Source organism: Gobio gobio (genome assembly GCF_949357685.1).
Source record: "Gobio gobio genome assembly, chromosome: 5".
In the NCBI taxonomy this organism is placed as follows: Eukaryota; Metazoa; Chordata; class Actinopteri; order Cypriniformes; family Gobionidae; genus Gobio; species Gobio gobio.
Window position 1 is genome coordinate 60,908,185 of NC_137101.1, and position 24,326 is coordinate 60,932,510.

The following is a 24,326-nucleotide window of genomic DNA, read 5'->3' on the forward strand; positions in this document are numbered from 1 at the left end:
TGACGCAAGAGTTGTAACTATGGCAGCTGAGAAGGCCATTCTTTGTGTTCTTTTTGAGGCATTTTCGGAGCCTGATAAAATCAATATAAATATGTGTTTAATACTGCAAAATACATGCAATCACTGCCCTTGCTGTCCAGAATAAAAGACAACATCCCAATCCAATTTAATGAACCTTTTTTATCTCCTGGTAATCAATTCTAATTTAAATCATTTTATTTCTAGTTCTTACTTTTTTAATAGCTTGTATTTTCTTTCTCACTTTATGTCAAGCAATTACCATATATGAAATGTGGTATATAAATAAACTTGCCTTGCAATGAAGCTAAATATATAAATAAATACATAATCATATACAGGGAGTGCAGAATTATTAGGCACGTTGATTTTCTGATCATATTTTTTTTCCAGGCACATTTGACCAATTCCAAACCACAGTAATCCTAATAACTACTATTGATTTAGTATTTAATAATGTATAAGTGATATATAATTGTTCATGAAGGCTGGAAATGAAAATCACCTTATATTCAGGTGTGCAGAATTATTAGGCATGTTTTCTTTTACAGATAAATTGAGCCAAAAAAGAGATTTAACTCAGACTGAAAAGTCAAAAAGTATTAAATGCCCATGAGAAGGATGCAATACTAATGCAATACTAGACATTGCAGTTAAGGCATGACCATTGGACAGTGAAATGCTCGTTGGGTCAGCAGGATCTGACAAAAACAGGTGGTGAAGAAAAGACACCTGTTAACTGCAAAAGAATTAAGAATTAAGGTGAAGAATTAAGGGTGAAACCATCAGGAACCCTTTAGTCTCCAGCGCCACCATTTTCCAAAGCTGCAACCTACCTGGGGTCTGCAGAAGTGCAAGGTGTCAGGATCTCAGAGACTTCAGTTAGGTAAAGAATCCTAAAAAATGACCCCCACTAGATAAGAATCACAAGCTGAAGTGTTGTAAAATACATGAAGAAGGTTTTTTTATAGGCTTTATGGACAGATAGGTTGAGAGTGACTCTTGAAGGACCAGCACCACATCCTCTAGTACCACTGTTTGAAGAATTCATCTTCCAGAATCTGGCAGTACGTTTTGGGAGTTCATTTTTAGTCCATCTCTGCAAAACGGACTTCAGGATGGACTAAAATGAACTCCCAAAACGTACTGCCAGATTCTGGAAGATGAATTCTTCAAACAGTGGTACTAGAGAATGTGGTGCTGGTCCTTCAAGAGTCATTCTCAACCTATAAAACCTATAAAGCCTATAAAAAAGCAGGCTTCATGTATTTTACAACACTTCAGCTTGTGATTCTTATCTAGTGGGGGTCATTTTTTAGGATTCTTTACCTAACTGAAGTCTCTGAGATCCTGACACCTTGCACTTCTGGAGACTCCAGGTAGGTTGCAGCTTTGGAAAATGGTGGCGCTGGAGACTAAAGGGTTCCTGATGGTTTCACCCTTAATTCTTCACCTTAATTCTTAATTCTTTTGCAGTTAACAGGTGTCTTTTCTTCACCACCTGTTTTTGTCAGATCCTGCTGACCCAACGAGCATTTCACTGTCCAATGGTCACGCCTTAACTGCAATGTCTAGTATTGCATTAGTATTGTATCCTTCTCATGGGCATTTAATACTTTTTGACTTTTCAGTCTGAGTTAAATCTCTTTTTTGGCTCAATTTATCTGTAAACGAAAACATGCCTAATAATTCTGCACACCTGAATATAAGGTGTTTTTCATTTCCAGCCTTCATGAACAATTATATATCACTTATACATTATTAAATACTAAATCAATAGTAGTTATTAGGATTACTGTGGTTTGGAATTGGTCAAATGTGCCTGGAAAAAAAATATGATCAGAAAATCAACGTGCCTAATAATTCTGCACTCCCTGTATATATATATATATATATATATATATATATATAAAACTCTTACGACAATCATGTCTTCTAATACCTTCAATTGTTGTGTATACTGAGCTGCAGCGGACACATTTGTAAACATCTTCACTTGGACCCATTGTGTGAGCTGTCTCTTTAATACCGCGTGGTTTATATACATGTTGCTGCTGATTGGACTGACATATTTGACACACCCACCAAACGAGAAAAAACGCATCTCAAACCCGTTGCACACCGTTACACACCGTTTCCAGGAAACATGACATTCAACCGGAAACCGTAGCAAAACGTTGCGCACCGGTTTGAGCTTTGAACGTGCCCCAGGTGTCTCCCATAGATTGCATAATAAAAGTTTCATCCAACAACTTTACAATATACATATTGTTACAATGCCAAGGCTTTTTATCGAGGAGGTTGTTCCATGTGTGGTGGCCAATTTAAATCAGGATTAGCCAGGGTTGCCAACTTTCACACATTTGGCGTGATACACACGCCTTCAGGCTCTGTCTCACGCTCTCACTCTACCCACGGGAAAAGAAGGACGGATTTGCAGGCCGTATTTTGAAGGAGCCTTCGAAGGACCCCTAAATTGGGACACAGCTTACATTTCTATTGAATTCCACGCGCGCCTCTCAGTTTACGCACACACCGCAGTGAAACACACAGACTGTATGACAGACACTTATCAACTAAATACATTTTTTACACTTTGTAAATTCTGTAAATAGTTGCTGGAGCCTGCCAGAAGTGGGCATACGACGCTCGGGCCCTCTGGCCTACCACTGGACCAGGGGACAGAGTGTGGGTGTTCTGCCCTCAGAGGGTCCGAATGCCTGGACGTAGTAGACAAGTGGTGCTTGTGGCGAGGGGGGCGAGCAGTCGTCCGTGAGGGGCTGCCACTTTTACATTTTGTGTTCATTTTTTTCTGTTAAAAGTTGTTGAACGTTTGCCGGTTCCCGCCTCCTTCTTCCCTGAACATACGAACTACATTACACTAGTGCCGAAACCCGGGAGGAAGGAGGGACATGCTGTCGAAGAGCCCATGCTGCTGAGGGGGATCGTGGTGCTGAGGAGGTCGGGTAGCGCGGATAGATGATAGCTGCCCGAGGCGGTGGTGCTGGAGCGAGTGAAGATCCGGTGGGACGGAGAGATCCTGCCATGTCCCTGGGTCGAGGTGGGGTGGCTGCCGTCCGAGAGGGAGCAGAGGAGTCGCCGGCGCTTACCGTGAGCCGGAGCCTGCTGCCGTCTGCCATTTCGGGGAGGAGCAGGGAGCGTGGCACTCGCTGCCGGGTCCCTCAATAGGAGGAGCCATGGCCGGCCGCCAGGGGCGGAGGAGGATCAAGCCGTCCACCGAGCGTCCAGTACCATCGCATGGCACTGCGAGGAAGAGCCTCTCGGTGTAGGTGAGGGGTACTCCCCGGCCTACGAGGGGGGTTGGGGGTATGTGGCGAGGTGGACGATACAAATATTTGGTTATTTAAAAATCCGATATTCCGATATATCGGCCGATATATACTTAAAAAAAAAAAACAGAAACGCGTAAAAAAACTTAAACAGATCATTATACATTTTTTTGTAATGCAAGTTATTTGTAAATGTAACAAAGTAATTGCTCCATTGTTCTTTTTTATTTAAGCTTAAGTTACAAATTAACATGTTCTATAGCCTATATTTATTTTTGTAATGCAAGTTATTTGTAAATTAACCAAAGTAATAGCCTACTATACATTGTTTATTTTCGTTATGTAACTTGAAACGTGTAGGCTAAATAAGAGATGTGATTGTTCTGTACATTGTTTATTTTTATAATGCAAGTTATAATTTGTACATTAAACTAATTCTTCTATACGTTTATTTTGTCATGTAAATTAAAATGTGTAAATTAAAATAAATTGGTAGTAGCCTATATACATTACTTTAAGTAGCCTACTTTTACAACTTTTTATACAATATAACTTAAGTTTAACATCAGAACATTTGATGTTACTTTGATGTTACCCACTTTAATATGATTACAGATCATGACAGAAACCTGGCTAAAACCTGATGATTACATTATTTTAAATTAATCCACCCCCAAAGATTATTGTTATAAACACGAGCCGCGTTTGGAGTTATCTACTCTAACGACTCAACTCTATTGGAGTTAGGCAACACGTGTTAGGACCCACTCAATGCCGTAATCATACTTGAGACTTAATATTGTCACATGAAATTCTGCAGCAGAGCGATAACATCTCAGATCATTACCTAGTATCGTGTATTAATACAGCAAAGTGTAACGGGTGTATTTCAAACAAATTAGTTTGTTACTTTTATGGACTAATTAAGAAATCAGAAGATCACGGTGTTTGACTATGAAGGTAGAGGGTAATTGCTAGGGATGACAGGAGACCACAGCTTAGGTAAGTATATAGAATTTGTATAAATCTTTTAACTGCAGGCCTTTTTTTAAGAATTACACTTTCAATAAAAAAAACTAAAAAAAAATTCAAAGTAAATTACATCAACACAATGAAAATAATTGGAAGGGAAAAAATCTAATCATAGTCAGTTTCACACTAAACATACATTTATCATGTAATCCAGTAGACTGACAAAAGTTTGTTAAAGTTCAACAGTAATTACTCTCCTTGATTGTTGAAAAATGTGATATCACACACGTCGACGATAGATTCGATTTCAAATTGTTCAATCAGTGATATCAGTTCTTTTTTTAGTTATTTCAAACAGTGCTTAGTCCTGTATGGAGACTCAGTCTCTGTGCAGGAATAGTTTTATCTTGAGCAAGGGAATAAAGACACTCTCATTGGTCATGTAGGATGATTTGTCTTCTTTCTTTTCCACTATCTGAATAGGTTGGCTATCAATGAAAACAAACTACACTCAAAAACCTGACCTGTTTAAAGGGCCATATATGCATAATTGCATTTAGTAACAATAACATCACATTAGGTAAATATATCCACATACCAGTAAATTAACATACATAATAATTATTTCAATGTTTAACAATTACATTGCTAATATATATTGTTAAATTTGTTTGAAATACAACCCTTTATATATATATAAAGACAGATATTCAGATATTATATATATATAAACATCCAGATATTCACTGTCCAGCTATACAGGATGTAATAAACCCATCAATTATCACAGGAGTAAAATGACAACAAAATCCACTCAATATCTTCCTCTTCCAATGGATATTAGAAATTTGAAACACTATTTACAAGGTTTCTCAATTTTCTTGATCACCAAATCTAGAGAATTTCGCTCCGTCTTCTCTTCTCCCTTCTTCGGTCTGTTGCGTCAGTGAGTGGGCGGTCTCAAACGAAAGTCTAATTGGCTGAAGTTAACTTTTAAATACTACAAATATATATATATATATATATATATATATATATATATATATTTTTTTTTTTTACAATTTACTCTATGGAAATTATTTGTTATCATCTCAAATCTTTGATTATTTTGTGAACCTCATTAATTATTTGTTTTAACGTATATTATAACACTTATTTAGTCTGGGTTACAAAAAGGTGCAAAGCCGTCCCGCCATTTAAAATATGGCAGGACTATCACTGCTGCCACTAAAGATAGTTTTGTAAATAATCTTTCTCATCAGTTTCATCTCCTCAGCATCCCAGATAGCCTAGAGCAACTCAATGTTGCAACAGAAACTATTGACTCTCTCTTTTCCAGCACTTTAGACACAGTTGCTCCCCTGCACTTAAAGAAGATTCAAGAAAATAGTCCAACGCCGTGGTACAACGAGCACACTCGTGCCCTTAAAACAGCAGCCAGAAAAATGGGGCGCAGCTGGAAGGAAACAAATTTTCGCATTTCGTAGAAAGAGCATGATTGCATACAGAAAGGCCATAAAAACTGCTAGATCTGCTTATTTCTCGACTCTCGTAGAAGAAAACAAACCCAACCCTAGGGATTTATTTGATACAGTGGCTAAATTAACCAAAAATAAAGCTTCAACTTCTGATGTTTGTAAACAGCACAGCTGTAATGACTTTATGAACTTTACGTGCAAGATTATAACTATACAACCATCTACTACAGTATCACATCAGACAGAGCATTGTAGTGTCACTGAGGAAAAAAACCACTCATTCACTGATATAGGAGAAGAAGAATTGGGTAAACTCATCAAAATCAACAACATGTATGCCTATAACGACTAGGCTATTAAAAGAGATGCTTCCAGAGGTCATAGATCATTTTCTTAATATCATTAATTCATCCTTGTCATTAGGATATGTACCGAAAACTTTTAAGCTGGCTATTACAAAACCGCAACTTGATCTTATAGAATTAGTCAATTACAGGCCAATCTCAAATCTACCCTTTCTGTCAAAAATACCAGAAAAGGCAGTGTCCTCAATTATGCTCCTTTTTAGAAAGAAATGGTATCTGTGAGGATTTCCAGTCAGGGTTTAGACCGTATCATAGTACTGAGACTGCTCTCATCAGAGTTACAAATGATTTACTCTTATCATCTTACAGAAACAAAAAAATAAATAGCGCTTTTTGTGTTGCAAGAAGCGCTATTTAAATGAAGGTGACTTGACTTGACTATTGTGAAGCTCTTTCCACACTGTTGGCAGGTTTAAAGTTTCTCTCCAGTGTGAACTCTCGTGTGGCCTTCAAGATGTACTTTTCGAGCAAAACTCTTTCCACACTGTTGGCAAGCGAAAGGCTTCTCTCCAGTATGAAATCTAACATGCCTGTTAAGGTTTTTTTTTTTTGAGAAACTCTTTCCACACTGTTGGCAGGTGTAAGGCTTCTCTCTAGTGTGAATTCTCATATGGACTTTAATTTGCCCTTTTTGATTGAAACTCTAAGGCCTAAGGCTTCTCTCCTGTGTGAATTATCACGTGTTTCTCAAGGTTTCTTTTATGAGTGAAACTCTTTCCACACTGTGGGCAGGTGTAAGGCTTCTCTCCACTGTGAATTCTCATGTGGGTTATAAGATGCCCTGTTTGAGTGAAACTGACTCCACACTGTGGGCAGGTGTAAGGCTTCTCTCCGGTGTGAATTCTCATGTGTTGCTCAAAGCTACTTTTATGAGTAAAGCTCTTTCCACACTGTTGGCAGGTGTAAGGCTTCTCTCCAGTGTGAATTCTCATGTGTTCCTCAAGGTTTCCCTTTCGAGTGAAACTCTTTCCACACTGTGGGCATGTGAAAGGCTTCCCTCCAGTGTGAGTTCTCATATGGGCTTTAATTTGCCCTTTTTGAGTGAAACTCTTTCCAGACTGTTGGCAGGTGTAAGGCTTCTTCTCTCCAGTGTGAATTCTCATGTGCAGTTTAAGACTCCCTATTTGAGTGAAACTCTTTCCACACTGTTGACAGGTGTAAGGCTTCTCTCCGGTGTGAATTCTCATGTGGGTTATAAGATGCCCTGTTTGAGTGAAACTGACTCCACACTGTGGGCAGGTGTAAGGCTTCTCTCCAGTGTGAATTCTCATGTGTTGCTCAAAGCTCCTTCTATGAGTAAAGCTCTTTCCACACTGTTGGCAGGTGTAAGGCTTCTCTCCAGTGTGAATTCTCATGTGTTCCTCAATACTTACTTTTTGAGTGAAACTCTTTCCACACTGTTGGCAGGTGAACGGCTTCTCTCCAGTGTGAACTCTCATGTGGCCTTTAAGACTCCCTTTATCAATGAAACTCTTTCCACACTGTTGGCAGGTGTGAGGCTTCTCTCCAGTGTGAATTTTCCTGTGGACTTTAAGGTGTTGTTTTTCAATTAAACTCTTTCCAGGCTTTAAAGTGATTTTTTGTGAGGAAATCTTTTCAGTCTGTGAGCAACTAAAAGATTTTTCTCCAGTTATGAAATCATGATGTTGCCCATCCGGATCTTTCTCTTCCATGTCATTTAGTTCTTGACCCTCCACTTTCAGTGCCATCAGATCTACAAGAGACAAAAACAAGTTAATCCCAGTTTAATGGCACAAAACAACATACATCAAGATATTAAAACATTTAAGGCATCAAAAAACACGTATGCTAGATCCTATACCGCCTATTCTACAGAAAGAGGGGGTTACATTTAATCTCAGAATCTTTTCTCAATATTCGTAACCATTTCCTTTCTTTAGGACAATTTCCAAACTCTTTTTTTCATCATGTTTGGATTCTGTATGTTCAGGGCACTGCCACAGGTGTTATTGAAGTGGTTTGGAATATAGGACTGTATGGTTTGGGGACAATATCTAATTACAATTTTTCTGGCACCCCGGCCTGAATCGGGCGGTGGGGGTATGTGGCAGAGGGGGCGTGGTTTAGCGAGGTCTGCACGGAGAGAGAGAGAGCCAGGAGAGTGGCGGTGAGTAAGTAGGTCAAGTTCAAATGATGAACACCTGTGTTTGATTACAGTGATTGGCGTGGAGAGATGGTATAAAACCAGAGAGAAATCATCAATGGAGGAGAGAGAGACTGACTGGGAACTCGTGCGGACACTGGGAGCTGGTAAGCTTAGAGAACAGATTGTCGGAAACAAGTTATATAGTTCTGAGTTATTGAGAGCGCTGTGAGCGCAACATTTACTTTGTGTTGGACAAAGACAATAAAAGCACGAGTTCCAGTTATGCCAACCCTTGTCTTCTTCCTCCTTGCTATTTGAACTTTGTTACAATGATCAATCACTAAAAACACATTTTAATCTCTTCTCCAAGCATGATGGACATTTTCTCAGTATCAGTGATTGATGGAATCAGTGTTTCAAATCGGGCCAGAAATGTTTCTCTTACCTGCTTCATTTACTCTCTTATATAGATGGATTTGATATACTTATTTACTATGCTATCTAACATTATATATATATATATATATAAATTACAGTAAATGTGTTTGTGTTTTTGAAAATTATTTATACATATGTTAAAGGGTTAGTTCACCCAAAAATGAAAATTCTGTCATTAATTACTCACCCTCATGTCGTTCGACACCCGTAAGACCTCCGTTCATATTCGGAACACAAATGAAGATATTTTTGTTGAAAGCTGGTGGCTGAGAAAGGCTTCAGATAGGCCTCCATTGGCATTCAGTACATTCACACTCCCAAGACCGATAAAAGGCACTTAAAACGTCGTTACAAACTCCATCTCACCACAGTGACTCTACAATACTCTTACGATGCGACGACAATAGTTTTTGTGCGCAAAAAAAATCTAAATAACACCTTTAATCAACTTGTTATTGCCTTCCGTGTGTGCCTCCACGACGCATGCGCGAGAATATGACGCAGATCCGGCGTTCGGACACATGACCCAGAAGCGATTTCTTTACAATCAGAGGAAGACGCGCGTGTCTAAGCTGTTGGATTTTACATTGATCGTGCTTTAGGTCTCGGCGAAGTGCTCAAAATGGGACTAAAGTGCGCATTTCATGGATTCCCGAACCCCGGCGCTACGTCATATTCTCGCGCATGCGTCGTGGAGGCACACACGGAAGGCAATAACAAGTTGATTAAAGGTGTTATTTTGATTTCTTTTTGCGCACAAAAACTATTGTCGTCGCATCGTAAGATTATTGTAGAGTCACTGTGGTGAGATGGAGTTTGTAACGACGTTTTAAGTGCCTTTTATCGGTCTTGGGAGAGTAAATGTACTGAATGCCAATGGAGGCCTATCTGAAGCCTTTCTCAGCCACCAGCTTTCAACTAAAATATCTTCATTTGTGTTCCGAATATGAACGGAGGTCGTACGGGTATCGAACGACATACGGGTGAGTAATTAATGACAGAATTTTCATTTTTGGGTGAACTAACCAACCTGCGCCCCATTTTTTGAGAATTCTTTGAAAATGACATACCCAAATGAAAATGTCTGCAGCTCTTAAACCCTATGGTCTATATTCATAAATCTGGTCTTATTTTAAACTAGACACTTGAAATATTGCTAACCAAGAGTCATAATAACTCAAAGTAATATGGGAACAGAGTAATATACATGTAAATATACATGTAAGTGACTCACGTTTTTTTTTTTTTTTTTTTACTTAGGGAAAAAAATATTATAATTTAATGTTAAGAGCCTGAAAATAACTTAAATATAAAACTGAATGTCTAATCATGTCATGATTCAAATATGAGGATGATTCTCTCAGTAATGTAGCTTCTGTGAGCTTTTATGTCAAGAAAAGTCTAGGCGAATTTCAAAAAGGCCATTTATTTCAGAACATTTGCTATTGTAAAGAGTAGTTTTTCATTCAAATAAATCTGCAATAAACTGCTAATTATAATGGATAAACAGTTACTGAAAAACTAAAGCAACTATTTACAGAGATTACAAAGTGTAAAAAACTCATTTAGCTGATGGGAAGCGTCAGTAAGAGTCTGCGCGCTCAACTGCAGTTGCGCCATTGAGAACGCGCAGCCAGCGCACAAACAGTATTCACCAAACCCTTCTTACGTAAACTGCGCAAGATAATGCCTTTTGATTGGTTACTAAGTCCATCAATCAAACCTTTGTTGGAAAGGCATTGGCTGGGCACCGAGTGCCTTTATCCAACGAAAACCATGGGCGCAATGATTGACAGCTCACCAAGCCTGTAAAGCGCTTCCTCATATGATACATCCCAGGAGAGTCTCTGATTGAAGGAGAGAGACAAGGGAGGGTTTATTATACGTGGGAGAGGCTATTCTAGCAGGGGGAGTTTGCCAGAAAAGGATTAGAATCGATATTTCATTGAAAATGGACATGATTGATTACGCTAACTCAAAACTCCCTTGCAAACAACGAAGGATTTTTTGTTTTTTCCCTATTTTTTCGTTGTTTTGGATTAAAAAGTGGGATGTATTTTGAAGAGTGGACTCTTACTCAGAGATGTATGCGGGTGTTTATTGGATTCGTCCGATCTGATCTGAACGGCAGGAGATGAAAGATGAGTAACGCTGATATTATGCTAATGTTTACATGGCCGGTCCTTTAGCGTTTCATTTAACCCTTTCCTCTCTGGTGTATTTATTGCAAAAACAAGTTCAGAACATGAATCTTGAGTGTTTTAGCTTTCAAATGATGCATAGTTTGTGATAGTTGATTGAATATTTTGTATAAAACAAAAGTAAATAAAAGTACACACACGCCCACTTCCGTCAACCCCCCCGCCCACGATCCGATGCGGGTTAACAAGTTAATGCTTTGGCAACACTGTGATACAGTCATGCTAATAAAGCTAATTTGAAATTGAAAATTGACATTTGAGTAAGGATCAAATTACTTGCTCAAACAGATAAAGACATGTTAGTTAAATTACAATCATAATTGGATCAAATATTTGAGAACAAAGCTAAAGAAGCATTTGTGAGGTCAAGACGCAAATGGTTGGAAGAAGGAGAAAATAACTAAAAAAATTTTTTCGAAAAATCTTGAGAAGAGAAATATTGAATTGTCCTCTTTAAAAAGACTTAGGATTGATGATAAAGTTTCGATGGACTTAACTGAGATCTTCCAGTTTGTAACAAGTTTTTATAAAAAAATATACACAAAATATGAAGGTATTGGAGGCGTAAGGATTTTTTGGATAACATTGAAACAAATTCTACAGTAATAGATGAAGATTCAAAAAGAAATTGTGATCGGGAAATAACATTGGATGAAATTCATAAAAATATTGCTAAATTGACAAATAATAAATCACCGGGTAATGACGGTTTAACCGTTGAATTTTATAAAAATCTTTCAGGAAGATCTTTCTGTGTTTATGTGCATGTGTTTCAGGAAATACTGGAAACCGAGAAAATGCTGCCTACAATGAATCAGTATTTAATAACCCTCATCCCAAAGTCAGGTAAAGATCCACTTAATATTGAAAATTGGAGGCCCATATCACTAATTAATAATGATGCTAAATAGCTATCGACTATATTTGCAGAGAGGCTGAAACTTTGTTTGAATAAAATTATTGATGATTGCCAGTCTGGTTTTATGTGTGGCAGATATATTGGAAATAATATGTGTCTAGTATTGGACTTAATTGATTATAATTTCTTAATTCAGGATGTAAGTTATATATTATTCATTGATTAGTATAAAGCTTTTGACTCGTTGGACCATGGATTTTTGATGGATACTCTTGATTTTTTTGTTTTGGTAACACATTCGTACAATGTATAGCGATTGCAATACTTGTATTAAATTGCGTTTTGGAACAACTCCCAGATTTAATATTTCTAGAGGTGTAAAACAAGGAGACCCTGCAGCTCCTTTCTTATTTATTTTAGTCATGCAAGTGTTGTGTCTCCATGTTAAAAATAACCCATTTCAGGGTATTCGTTTATTGGACAAAGAAATAAAATGTTCACAGCTTGCAGATGACACAACCATATTTTTGAGAAGTGACAAAGAATTAAGCCTCTGGCTTAATTATAAATATGAATAAATGTGAACTATTTTGAACTCTTTGAAAGATATACCTGATGATGTGGTGGAATTGTGTGGTATACCAGTTAAAAATCAAGTCTCTTATCTGAGGGTCAAAATATGTAAAAGGCAAAAAGAAAGAGTTGACTTAAATTATCTTCCATTAATTGATAAAGTAGAAAAGAAATGTAATGCCTGGTTAATTAGATATTTGTCTTTGACTGGTAGAATATTGTTATCAAAGGCGGAAGGGTTGTCAAGATTAGGTTATATAGCAATGGTTTTAGATGCTCCAAAGTCAATTATTAAGGAAGTTAATAAGAAAATGTATCATTTTATTTGGAAGAATAGGCCACATTACTTAAATAGAGGTATATTAGGGAATTAATTTAATCAAGGTGGTTTAAATGCTATCGACTTTGAAGTTTCTAATACAATCTTTAAAATTAAATGGATTCAGAATTGTGTCTCAAATCTAATAACAAATTGTGGTATTATATTCCAAATCTCGTTTTTAACCCAATTGGCGATGTTAAGTTTCTCCTCAAGTGCAACTTTGATATTAATAAAATTCCCATTAAGTTGTCTAATTTCCATAGACAATCTCTGTTATCCTGGCTGCTGGCGTACAAACACAATTTCTCTCCCCACAGATGTTTGATATGGAATAATAAAGATATTAAATATAAGAATAAAACACTTTTTTTTTAAAATATTGGTTCAGAAGCAATATTTTACTGGTGACACAGTTGCTTCGCCATGATGGTGTTTTGCTTTCATATGGAGAATTTCTGAATAAATTGAAAAAAACTGCCAATATCTGCAAGGGATTATGCAGTTGTTTTTGATGCTATACCTTCTGGTCTCCTTCAGTTGTTGCGTGGTGCTGAGGCTGTTGATTTGAATATAACTACCCGTAAGACCTCCGTTCATCTTCGGAACACAAATGAAGATATTTTAGTTGAAATCCGATCGCTCAGAAAGGCCTCCATTGGCACAATGCACGTTAAACTCTCAAGACCCATAAAAGGTACTAAAGACGTCGTTACAAAGTCCATCTCATTACAGTGGTTCTACAATAACTTTATAAAGTGACGAGAATAGTTTTTGTGCGCAAAAAAACCCTAAATAACGACTTATATCATGATGACCGATTTCAAAACAAGGCATCATGAAGCTTCGAAGCGTTATGAATCAGTGAGTCGATTCAGCAGTTTGAATCGCCAAAGTCACGTATTTCAGCAGTTTGGCGGTTTGACACGCGATCCGAATCATGAATTGACTCACTGATTCATAACGCTTCGACGCTTCAAGATGCATTATTTTGAAATCGGTCATCACTATATAAGTCGTTATTTAGGTTTTTTTTGCGCAAGAAAACTATTCTCGTCGCTTTATAAAGTTATTGTAGAACCACTGTAGTGAGATGGACTTTGTAACGACGTCTTTAGTGCCTTTTAAGGGTCTTGAGAGTGTAAAGTGCCATTGTGCCAATGGAGGCCTTTCAGAGCCATCAGATTTCAACTAAAATATCTTCATTTGTGTCTGAAGATGAACGGAGGTCTGACGGGTGTCAAACGACATGAGGGTGAGTAATTAATGACAGAATTTTCATTTTTGGGTGAACTAACCCTTTAAGAAAGACATTGATTTGAAATGTGTGTTTTGTAATTTGAATGACGAGACTATTTGTCATCTTTTTTTTAATTGTATTTGCTCTAAATTGTTCTGGTGTGATATTAAGATCTTTTTAAAGGAGATTTTTTTGGTAAATATCACATTCATAAATGTCGATGGCCAAAAAATACACCTAATTTCATACAATATAAGTTTGAGCTTTGTCAGCATCTTAAATCTTTGGAGGGTGTAAGGAACACCAAGGCAAAAAAGACTTTAGACTGCTGTAAAGCCTTGAAATGTTATCCTTTATAAGGACCGTTGTTTTTTTATGTTATTTTAATTATTTAGAAATATGGTTTGATTTCAATAGCCCTGTGTATATTATTCATCCTTGTTATGTTGTTGCATATTCAAATTATCTTCTTTGTATTATTATTGTTATTTGTATTTTTTATTTACTTATTTTTGCTGTTATTACTGTTATTCTGAACTTTTTGTTACTGAATAAAAAAAAGAAAATAAGAAAAGAAAATAAGGATCAAATGACTGAGTTCAGCTTTGAGAATGAAACCAACCTGTTTGTTCCTCAGTTTCTTCATGTTTCAAACTTAATACATTTTCAATCTTCAGGTCTTCTTCAATCTTCTCGTCTTCACTCTCCTCTTTAATAAACGCCATCTTTGTTTGTTCCTCAGTTTCTTCATGTTTCACTCTCAATGTTTCTTCAATCTTCACGTCTTCAGTCTCCTCTTTAATAAACGCCATCTTTGTTTGTTCCTTAGTTTCTTCATGTTTCAGTGTTTCTTCAACCTTCACGTCTTCACTCTCCTCTTTAATAAACGCCATCTTTAAGATAAGAATAATCACAGAAATAAAAAACACATCCAAACTAAATCAGTAGTTCAGTCACTGGTAAGAGAGTCAGTCAGAGTGAGAGTTAATGGCCTTAAATGACCTGATTAAACAACAAAAAACTCTCTAAAAACACTCGAAATTAATAAAAGAACACATATAGTTAGGTTCATATCTAGACATTTTAATTAGCAATTGGCATTACTTGTTTGTGTTTGTTGTTCTTGTTACATTTATGCATTTGATATTATCAAATTTAATTTGGCTAACTTTAGGCATAAAAGACCATATTTAACAACAGAGGCAGCAAAACTATTTTTGCACTTAAAGGTGGTGTAGTTATTAAGTCGTTGAGTATAAATTATTTGTTCTTAAGTGAACGGATGTTTAAAAGTGCTAATTTTAAAGGTAGGGTAGGTAAGAATGATCTAAAACACTTTTGTTCAAATTTGTTTAAACTGTCTTTATATGTCAAAACATAATTAAAATTTAAGTACTCTGAAAAAGAGAGTATAAAAATCAAGTGACTCTAGACTTTTTAATCTGCAATAAACACCGCTCATTATTTTCGTTCGGGCCGAAACAAGTGATTGGTTTGGGCAACTGTCACTCTTTCTCGTTACCATGGCTACCGGCGCTTTTGCTACAGGATCTGCCCACATGCCCCAGTGTTGCCGAGTCGGGCTACTTCAACACTGTTGCCGCGGCTGTTTTTCATGTTCGCGGGTTGAAGCGACCCCAATTATGTGATATTTTGCCCCGGGATTTGTGAATTTTAGCAGGCAGCCCTACCAAAAAGACACATATTTTACCCCCCAAATGCGATTTTTACCGGAGAAACACGACTGGGCTTGTTTTGGGCTAGTTTTGAGTAGCAATTGGGCGGATTTTGTTGTGAAAACCTGGCAACCCTGGCGCACCCGTTTGATTTGAGGAGTTCAAGAGGCTGTATTTCTGCTGGACAGGTAATCTTTCATTTTTTTTTGGTTTATGTTTTCATGAAGCATGTCTCACTAGCACACGTAGCTGCCTAATATAGCTAACATAACATTACTTAGCATAAAGTTACAATGTTATACACTTAGCGAGCCATTAGTAGAGATGATAAATACTCAATATGCTTAGCTCAAGTTGATCGCTGTCGTGTTGAATTTCACAAAATGTAACTTTAGATAACAAAATGCACGTGTAAAAGCTAGTACACCGCATCCAGGAACTTTTTTTAGAACCAAGTTAGCTTTAGCTACTACCCTCTGTCTAAACTCTTTTACCATGTTCACCGGGAACTTTACCTGCACGTTGATTTCGGCCCTTGGTTTGTTTTTATATACTCTACCAATGTTTACTGATGTTTTTATCTTGTATCTGTGTGTGTCGTAGACACTGTGTTGTGTGTGTATTTTAAACTTTACCAGTATCGTTATTCTAGCTTGATAGTGAGTACTAAAAGACATCTTATTTGTTTATATTCATAATGATAAAGTTAGATTTTTTATTACATGTGATTCTGACATGATGTCACTACATGCACTTCTTCTCCGCTCGTCTCAGGTAAATAATGCGTCTTTCAGCTGACGGTTGGCGCGTTCATGTGTTTTGGGGGCGTGGCTTTGGAAAGAGCCCAGAAGGGAGAAGGTGGAGTGAATGGAAATAATGAGCTGTCTTTAAAACAGTCGTGAGAGGTCTACAGACACTCAATTTTCATACTTTCTTTTTCAGAGTACTTACATTTTAATTATGTATTGATATATAAAGAAAGTTTAAACAAATTTGGAAAAAAAGTTTTTTAACCAAATCCTACCTACCCTACCTTTAATGATTTTTGCTCATGCTTTACTGTCACAAGCAACTTTAAAATCAATTTAATTTTTTTTACAAATAGACACTCAAAATATTTCTAATAATTATCATCATTATCATAACCTCAGCAAATCAGCAGTGCTCAAACGACAAAGTGCATCACAGCGTGGTACGGGAACAGCACCAGTCATGATTGCAAAGCCCTGCAAAGAGTGGTGCGCTTATCCGAGCGCATCTCAGGCTCAGCTCTCCCGTCTCTGCAGGACACCTACACCAAACGCTGCAGAGGTAGAGCTACCAAAATCATCAGAGACATTAATCACCCTGCAAACTCTCACTTCACCCTGCTGCCATCTGGTAAGCGCTTCCGTAGCCTGATGGCAAAGACTGAAAGACTCAGGAGGAGTTTCTTCCCCCAGGCCATCAGACTCCTGAACTCAGTCACGTGACTTCACTTCACCCCGCACACGCATAAACAACCAGTTTATACATTAACATCCACATACTGCCATTGCACTGCACTTTACTTTCCTATTGTTACTGCGTAACAACCTGTAATAAACCTTGCACATTATACTTCTTTATATATACATATATATATATATATATATATATATATTTTATGTTAACCACTTATTTTTAAGTCTACAGTTTATCTCACTTATCATATCCACTTATTTTTTTATTTTTTTATATTTTTATATATTTTTTTTTTATTTTTATTTTTTTTTATATATATTTTTTATATTTTTATATTTTAATTTTTATATTTTTATTTTTATCTTATTTCCTATTTTTATCTTTTACTTGATTTATTTATAATTCTACTTATGTTAATACTTTTTATTCTAATTTTATTCTATTTCTATTTTAATTTCTTGTAACTGTTATTTGCACTGTCCATGGAGCGGACCTGTTTACATTTCACTGCCAGTTGTATATTGTGTATATAACTGTGTATGTGACAAATAAAACTCTTGAATCTTGAATCTTGAAAGTTCGTCTTCAATGATAAAATTAGAAACTTCAGTGACTGGAAGATTACTACAAAAAAGCAGAATCTTTTATCCGACCAGCCTCCCACTGTCATTGTCTTACATTCCGGAGAAGGGAAAACACAGCCTCCTACATTCAAAAGGATAAGAAAATGCCTCTTCTAGTAGAAGAATCTACTTGCTGCACAAACTGCCTCAGACTTTTACAAAGGATTGCAGTTCTTGAAACAAAGTTACTTGCGGAACAACCAAACCAGACGAATCACACAGCAGAGCTTCATCATGGACGCCCTCAGCATACAGCCGGTGAGTCCCATGAATCTAGTGCTCGTTCATCAGTGGACCACTTTGTAACGGTGACGGCCCGACAAATTCAAACAATCAAAACGATTTTAAATTTCTGTCAATTAATTCGGGCGCCAGACAGGCAATCCTGTCATATTTTAAACAAAAAACCCAGATAGCATGAAATGCCACTCGTTACATAAATCAAACTCAAAGTCAAACTTCAATATAAAAATCACAAAGAACATAGTATGTGGTTTAGAAAAGAAGGTTGTATTTCACAGATGACGGGAAAATTAACAAACAAAAAAACAATATAACCACAATGCACTCTCAATTCTGGTTGATAAACACAAACGTAATACCAAATTTAATTCAAATAATTTTCATTTCAAAAGTACCAGATTCAGGATATTCCCATAAACAAGATAAGAAAACAGTCAAAAATTTGGGGCAAAGAAAAGAAAATGGCAAAACAAACTGAAGTTAAAGAAAAAGAAAAACAAACAAATTAAATAAGATGAAAACAAAAATGGAGTTACACTACTCACGTCTTAGTTTGAGTATCGTGTTAATAGGGAGTGTGGAAAGTGCTGAGGTGAATCGTGTTAGTGTGTGTGTGTGGGGGGGAAACCAGCCGGTTTGTATGCAGGGATGCCACAACTTTCCGCAATGGTGAGTCTTTTTGTTTGGGAAACAGCACGGATGATTCGGACGATCGTTACACCAGATTGTTGCAAACGTTTGGCGCTGGAAACATCTTGACTCTGGGAGTGTGAGTGTTGGAACTACACTCCCGCGTCCACTCCAGCAACGGCCCAGTGTTCAGAGGAATAACGTCACCGCCACCCAGTGGAAATACGTTCACCTTCACCTTTCCTATTTTGGGACGTTAACACCACAGCAACAGTTCTTCCATTCAACGTGGAGTTATTGGCTTCTCCGCGCACATGGATTGAGGCTTTTCGGTTCTCACTTCTCCCGCACTCTGGCACAAACTCAAACAACTCTCTCCACAAAAACTTTTTTTCTCTCCTCATTTTCCATTTAAAGGTCCCGTTTTTCGTGTTTTTTTGAAGCTTTGATTGTGTTTACAGTGTGCAATATAACATGTGTTCATGTTTCGCGTGTAAAAAAACACAGTATTTTTCACACAATTTACTTATCTGTATACTGCTGTTTTCACTGTCCTCAAAACGGCTTGAAAGATTTCCTTATTCTATGAAGTCCCTCCTTCAGAAACACGTAACGAGTTCTGATTGTGCCAGCGGTTCCCGTGTTGTGATTCGACAGCAGCTTAGCGAACGTTACCGGAAAGGTCACGCCTCTTACCATAACGGGGATGCATGCGCTCAATGATCTCTAAGTACAGCGTCCCTGGGAAAGCCAAACAAAGGTGACTTGACTCCGGGATGAAAATAACAGCGTCTCGACGACATGGCAACAAACAAACTATACGAACGCAACCGAACGCAACACTTCCTCTTCTCCACGCGGGAGCAACAAGACCACGCCCCCTTTTTTGCGCGTTCTTGTGGGCGGAGGTTAGTCGACATACTGCTCTACTGACGTAATTAAAGCAGGAAATACCAGGATGTAGTCCAAACCAGCCGTTCGCTGTAGGCTTTGAAAGGGAACTTCTGTTAAATAAAATATCTCGCTTGGCATTGAACTTTGAGCTTTATAATTTTACAGGTATTATAAATGCTCTAACAGCAACATTACACACTAACTAAAGTTTGAAAAATGGGATCACGTAGAACAGGACCTTTAAAGTCCTCCTTTTATCTGATTACCTCATTTCCTTTTCCAATTTGGCAACGGAAGTGGGCGGAGATTACATTTGTTTTTGTTTTTTGTATTTCAGCTTTGTTACAACTTCCAGCAAGAGGAACAAACAAATTCTCACGGCTGCAAAAAACCTGCACCATGAAGGGACTGAACTTCATCGACAACTTCAATCTCTTATATATATATATATATATATATATATATATATATATATATATATATATATATATATATATATATATATATATATATATATATATATATATATATATATATATATATATATATATATATATATATATATATATTAGGGCTGGCACAATATATGACACAAAATTTCTGGTATTGACACAAATTTCCCAATTCGATTAGATTTTGATTAAATTCAATTCAATATCGATTATTTTGGATATAATACAGGTACAATAAATGGCAATTTGTCTCAAGTAAGGTTGAAAACTATGGGAGTCAGTTGATACTACATTAGTCTACTATAATATTGAAGGTAAAAATTAACTGATTTGTATACAAACACTTAAATTAAACTAAATTATGTTTTAAATAATAATAACGTTATAATATTAACTTTACAATTACATAATCATATTTCTACTCACATTCGTTTAAAAAAAAAATATATATATAAACATAATGGTGGCTGACTGTCATAAAAACTTAAAATCAGATTTATTCAAACATACATGCATTAAATATTGAAAAAAATGACAATGAATAGTGGTGCATATTTATCAAAAAGCTCCTCTCTAGAGTTACTGTTTCTAGCTGACTAACGAGTTTATGGACACTGGATTTAGTTTTTATGAGGTAAATGTGACTTTACATAACGTTTTACTGACGTCTTTCTGCAGTTGAAACACTGATTGAGCTATTCTAAGTGACATGATACGGATTTCGGTAATTTGTCCTGTATCTTTTAACACACTTTCAGAAGCTCATTCATGTTTATTTTGCGCTGTAACTGGTATTAAGGTGAAAGAGAAGATCCATTCACGTGCACTCCGCGCTGCCCATTCTCTTGAGCTGAACCGCTCCATAACAATCAATATTGTTTTGTAAAGTGAGACTCGATTAAAAAATAGAAATCTATATTTTTTACCCAGCCCTAAATACAAAAATTTCTGTGTACGGTTATAATGCAGAATAAGCCAAAAAATAAAATAAAAAATGCTTTGTACAGGACAAAATTTGGGTTGGCCCGGCCAAATCTCACTCAAAGTTTTTTTTGAAAAGCTGGCAGCCCTGGTATCATCTTTTTATTCTTTTAATAACTTCTTAAATTTAACTTTGGTTTTATCTTTGGTTATTGTAACTTTATCTATATATCATAATTTTATTCTTTTTAGTTGTCTTTACAAATGTATATTTCTATGGTCTTATGCATCTGTTGATCTATATATCTTCGTTTTATTATGGTTTTATTCTCTTTACAACTGTTTTAATTATCCTTGTTTTTATTTTTTGGTTCTTATGCATATGTTATCACTATTTTAACACCTTTTCTATATAAACCATTTTGAATTGCCATTGTGTATGAAATGTGCTATATAAATAAACTTGCCTTGCCTTGTGAATGAGCTTTACTCACATTAATGTTAGATAACGCATTATAATCAATAAGTTCAATAATAAAACATTCATTTAACAGTTCTTGTTAAAACTATAAACTGCCTGAACAGTTTGCATTGATTTAAACACTTTAAAAGCTTAAAACACAAACCTTTCTTCAGCAGAATCACAACAGATGCAGGAGTGCGGCGCAACCTTATGACATCACATCTCCACTACAAAATAAAAGTCCTGATCACATGCTCATGTCACAGATAGACATTCACATACAAACAATAAAACACATATCAGTGGAATTCTTGAAGAAATACATATTTAAATGTGTGTTGGTCAATGATGTGCTAAAAATAATTACCAAAGAAAGAGTTTTAACCACATCTAATATGTGAGATTCTGTAAATGCTAAACACAAATGTTTATGTGCAGAAATCATTTATACAAGGGGCCGAGAACTTTTTATTTGTTTATACTTATTATTTTAAGAGTTTATTCAAAAATAATAAAGGTTTGTCAATATAATTTTATAATATAGGGCCACAGACTCAAACAAATATGCAACAATCAATAGGTAACATTTTGCAATGTAATCAATAGTGCTAAATTAATTGTGTTTGTGTCCTCTGATGAGTACACTGTACACTGGCAGGGTTGAGTTATAAGAAATGTGTGACCCCATGTAGTTCCATGAACTCTCAACTTTCACTTCCTTGTTTTTCCCCGCCACCACACCCACAACACACCCGGGCTGCGTTTAGCCCCGACAAAACGTTGCAAAACGTTTTTTAAACGGAAACGGTGCTGCGTTGAACACCCTGTTCTGTTGACGCAAGAGTTGTAACTATGGCAGCTGAGAAGGCCATTCTTTGTGTTCTTTTTGAGGAATTTTCGGAGCCTGATAAAATCAATATAAATACGTGTTTAATACTGCAAAATACATGCAATCACTGCCCTTGCTGTCCAGAATAAAAGACAACATCCCAATCCAATTTAATGAACCTTTTTTATCTCCTGGTAATCAATTCTAATTTAAATCACTTTATTTCTAGTTCTTACTTTTTTAATAGCTTGTATTTTCTTTCTCACTTTATGTCAAGCAATTACCATATATGAAATGTGGTATATAAATAAACTTGCCTTGCAATGAAGCTAAATATATAAATAAATACATAATCATATATATATATATATATATATATATATATATATATATATATATATATATATATATATATATATATATATATATATATATATATATATATATATATATATATATAAAACTCTTACGACAATCATGTCTTCTAATACCTTCAATTGTTGTGTATACTGAGCTGCAGCGGACACATTTGTAAACATCTTCACTTGGACCCATTGTGTGAGCTGTCTCTTTAATACCGCGTGGTTTATATACATGTTGCTGCTGATTGGACTGACATATTTGACACACCCACCAAACGAGAAAAAACGCATCTCAAACCCGTTGCACACCGTTACACACCGTTTCCAGGAAACATGACATTCAACCGGAAACCGTAGCAAAACGTTGCGCACCGGTTTGAGCTTTGAACGTGCCCCAGGTGTCTCCCATAGATTGCATAATAAAAGTTTCATCCAACAACTTTACAATATACATATTGTTACAATGCCAAGGCTTTTTATCGAGGAGGTTGTTCCATGTGTGGTGGCCAATTTAAATCAGGATTAGCCAGGGTTGCCAACTCTCACACATTTGGCGTGATACACACGCCTTCAGGCTCTGTCTCACGTTCTCACTCTGCCCACGGGAAAAGAAGGACGGATTTGCAGGCCGTATTTTGAAGGAGCCTTCAAAGGACCCTTGAATTGGGACACAGCTTACATTTCCATTGAATTCCACGCGCGCCTCTCAGTTTACGCACACACCGCAGTGAAGCACACAGACTGTATGACAGACACTTATCAACTAAATACATTTTTTACACTTTGTAAATTCTGTAAATAGTTGCTTTAGTTTTTCAGTAACTGTATATCCATTGTAATTAGCAGTTTATTGCAGATTTATTTGAATGAAAAACTACACTTTACAATTACAAATGTTCTGAAATAAATGGCCTTTTTTAAAGGACGCCTAGACTTTTCTTGACATAAAAGCTTACAGAGCCTACATTTCCATAGTAAAGAATCATCCTCAAATTTGAATCATTTGAAACATGATCAGACATTCAGTTTTATATTGTAATGACCCAGCTGTCAGCGTTAGCAGCCAGGTGTATTACAGGTATTTGTTTGGAGTTTATTAATGCGTTATTTAAGCAATATGGTTGAGTTTTTGCGTTAGCAAAGTTAAGTGTGTTTATGTTCATGATAGTTTGGGTGGGTTTAGTTCATTACTGCCTTACCGTAAAACTTCAAATAATAGCCCGGGCTTCTATTTACCCACATCACCGAACTGCACCGGCTTGTATTTGAAACAGGCGTCTATAAGAGACAGGCCTTTAATTTAGTGTTGAGATGTTCAAGCATGACGGTAGGAGGTTACCACATTATATTACGTTTTATTTATAATTAATTCGAATGTGTTTAACAAATCATTTAATGTAAGAAATTAGGGTTGTGCTGATGGACGATATCATCGTGATGCCACGCCCCCGTTGCGAGTCTGTTGTGAGTGCGACGCACACTAATCCTCTTCTATAGTTATAGTTAAACTAAAAACTTAGCAGGGATTGCTCTGTAAATTAATTTGAGAATGTAACTAATGCATATATGCTATTTTAAATACTGTAGTCTATGCCAGATATATGTATAGCCTACATTTTGAAATCATTTGAGGCTGAAACATCCATAAGCATGCGTGTTTATTTTAGCACTTCCGTCAGTGAAACAACACAGCCTATTCACATTTAAACGATTTTCAGTAAATAATGGTTACCTAAAGAATATAAGAAAATTAAATATTAGTTAGAAAAATATTTGATTCATACTATTTCCCCGCAAAGACGTACTCTGCGCTTTGAGAGGAATGGGACAAAAGCTGGATAGACACCTTTCAAATATATCTTCGTGTTTTCTCCTGATGTTGCAAGGCAACACTTGTTGTAAAAGGTCTGAAGAGCGGATTTTATCTTCC

The 24,326-nt window shown here is 36.4% G+C and overlaps 1 protein-coding gene across 1 annotated transcript; it reads right to left on the reverse strand.

Annotated features, from left to right (window-relative positions):
• Window positions 1-5,338: 5,338 nt before the first annotated feature.
• Window positions 5,339-21,436, reverse strand: LOC307126720 (uncharacterized protein). Its single transcript, XM_079817384.1, has 3 exons — window positions 21,369-21,436; window positions 14,483-14,753; window positions 5,339-7,837 (listed from the first exon to the last, which is right to left on the reverse strand). Exons 2-3 carry the CDS (start codon window positions 14,751-14,753, stop codon window positions 6,774-6,776), a joined length of 1,335 nt encoding a protein of 444 aa, XP_079673510.1. The 5' UTR covers window positions 21,369-21,436; the 3' UTR covers window positions 5,339-6,773.
• Window positions 21,437-24,326: the final 2,890 nt, after the last annotated feature.

Bases quoted from the DNA above. Each gene is read 5' to 3' on its own strand.
- LOC307126720 (XM_079817384.1), bottom strand. From the start codon at position 14,753: ATGGCGTTTATTAAAGAGGAGAGTGAAGACGTGAAGGTTGAAGAAACA. The intron at 7,838-14,482 runs GTTGGTTTCATT...TGTCTCTTGTAG, and splicing joins AGAAACTGAGGAACAAACAG to ATCTGATGGCACTGAAAGTG.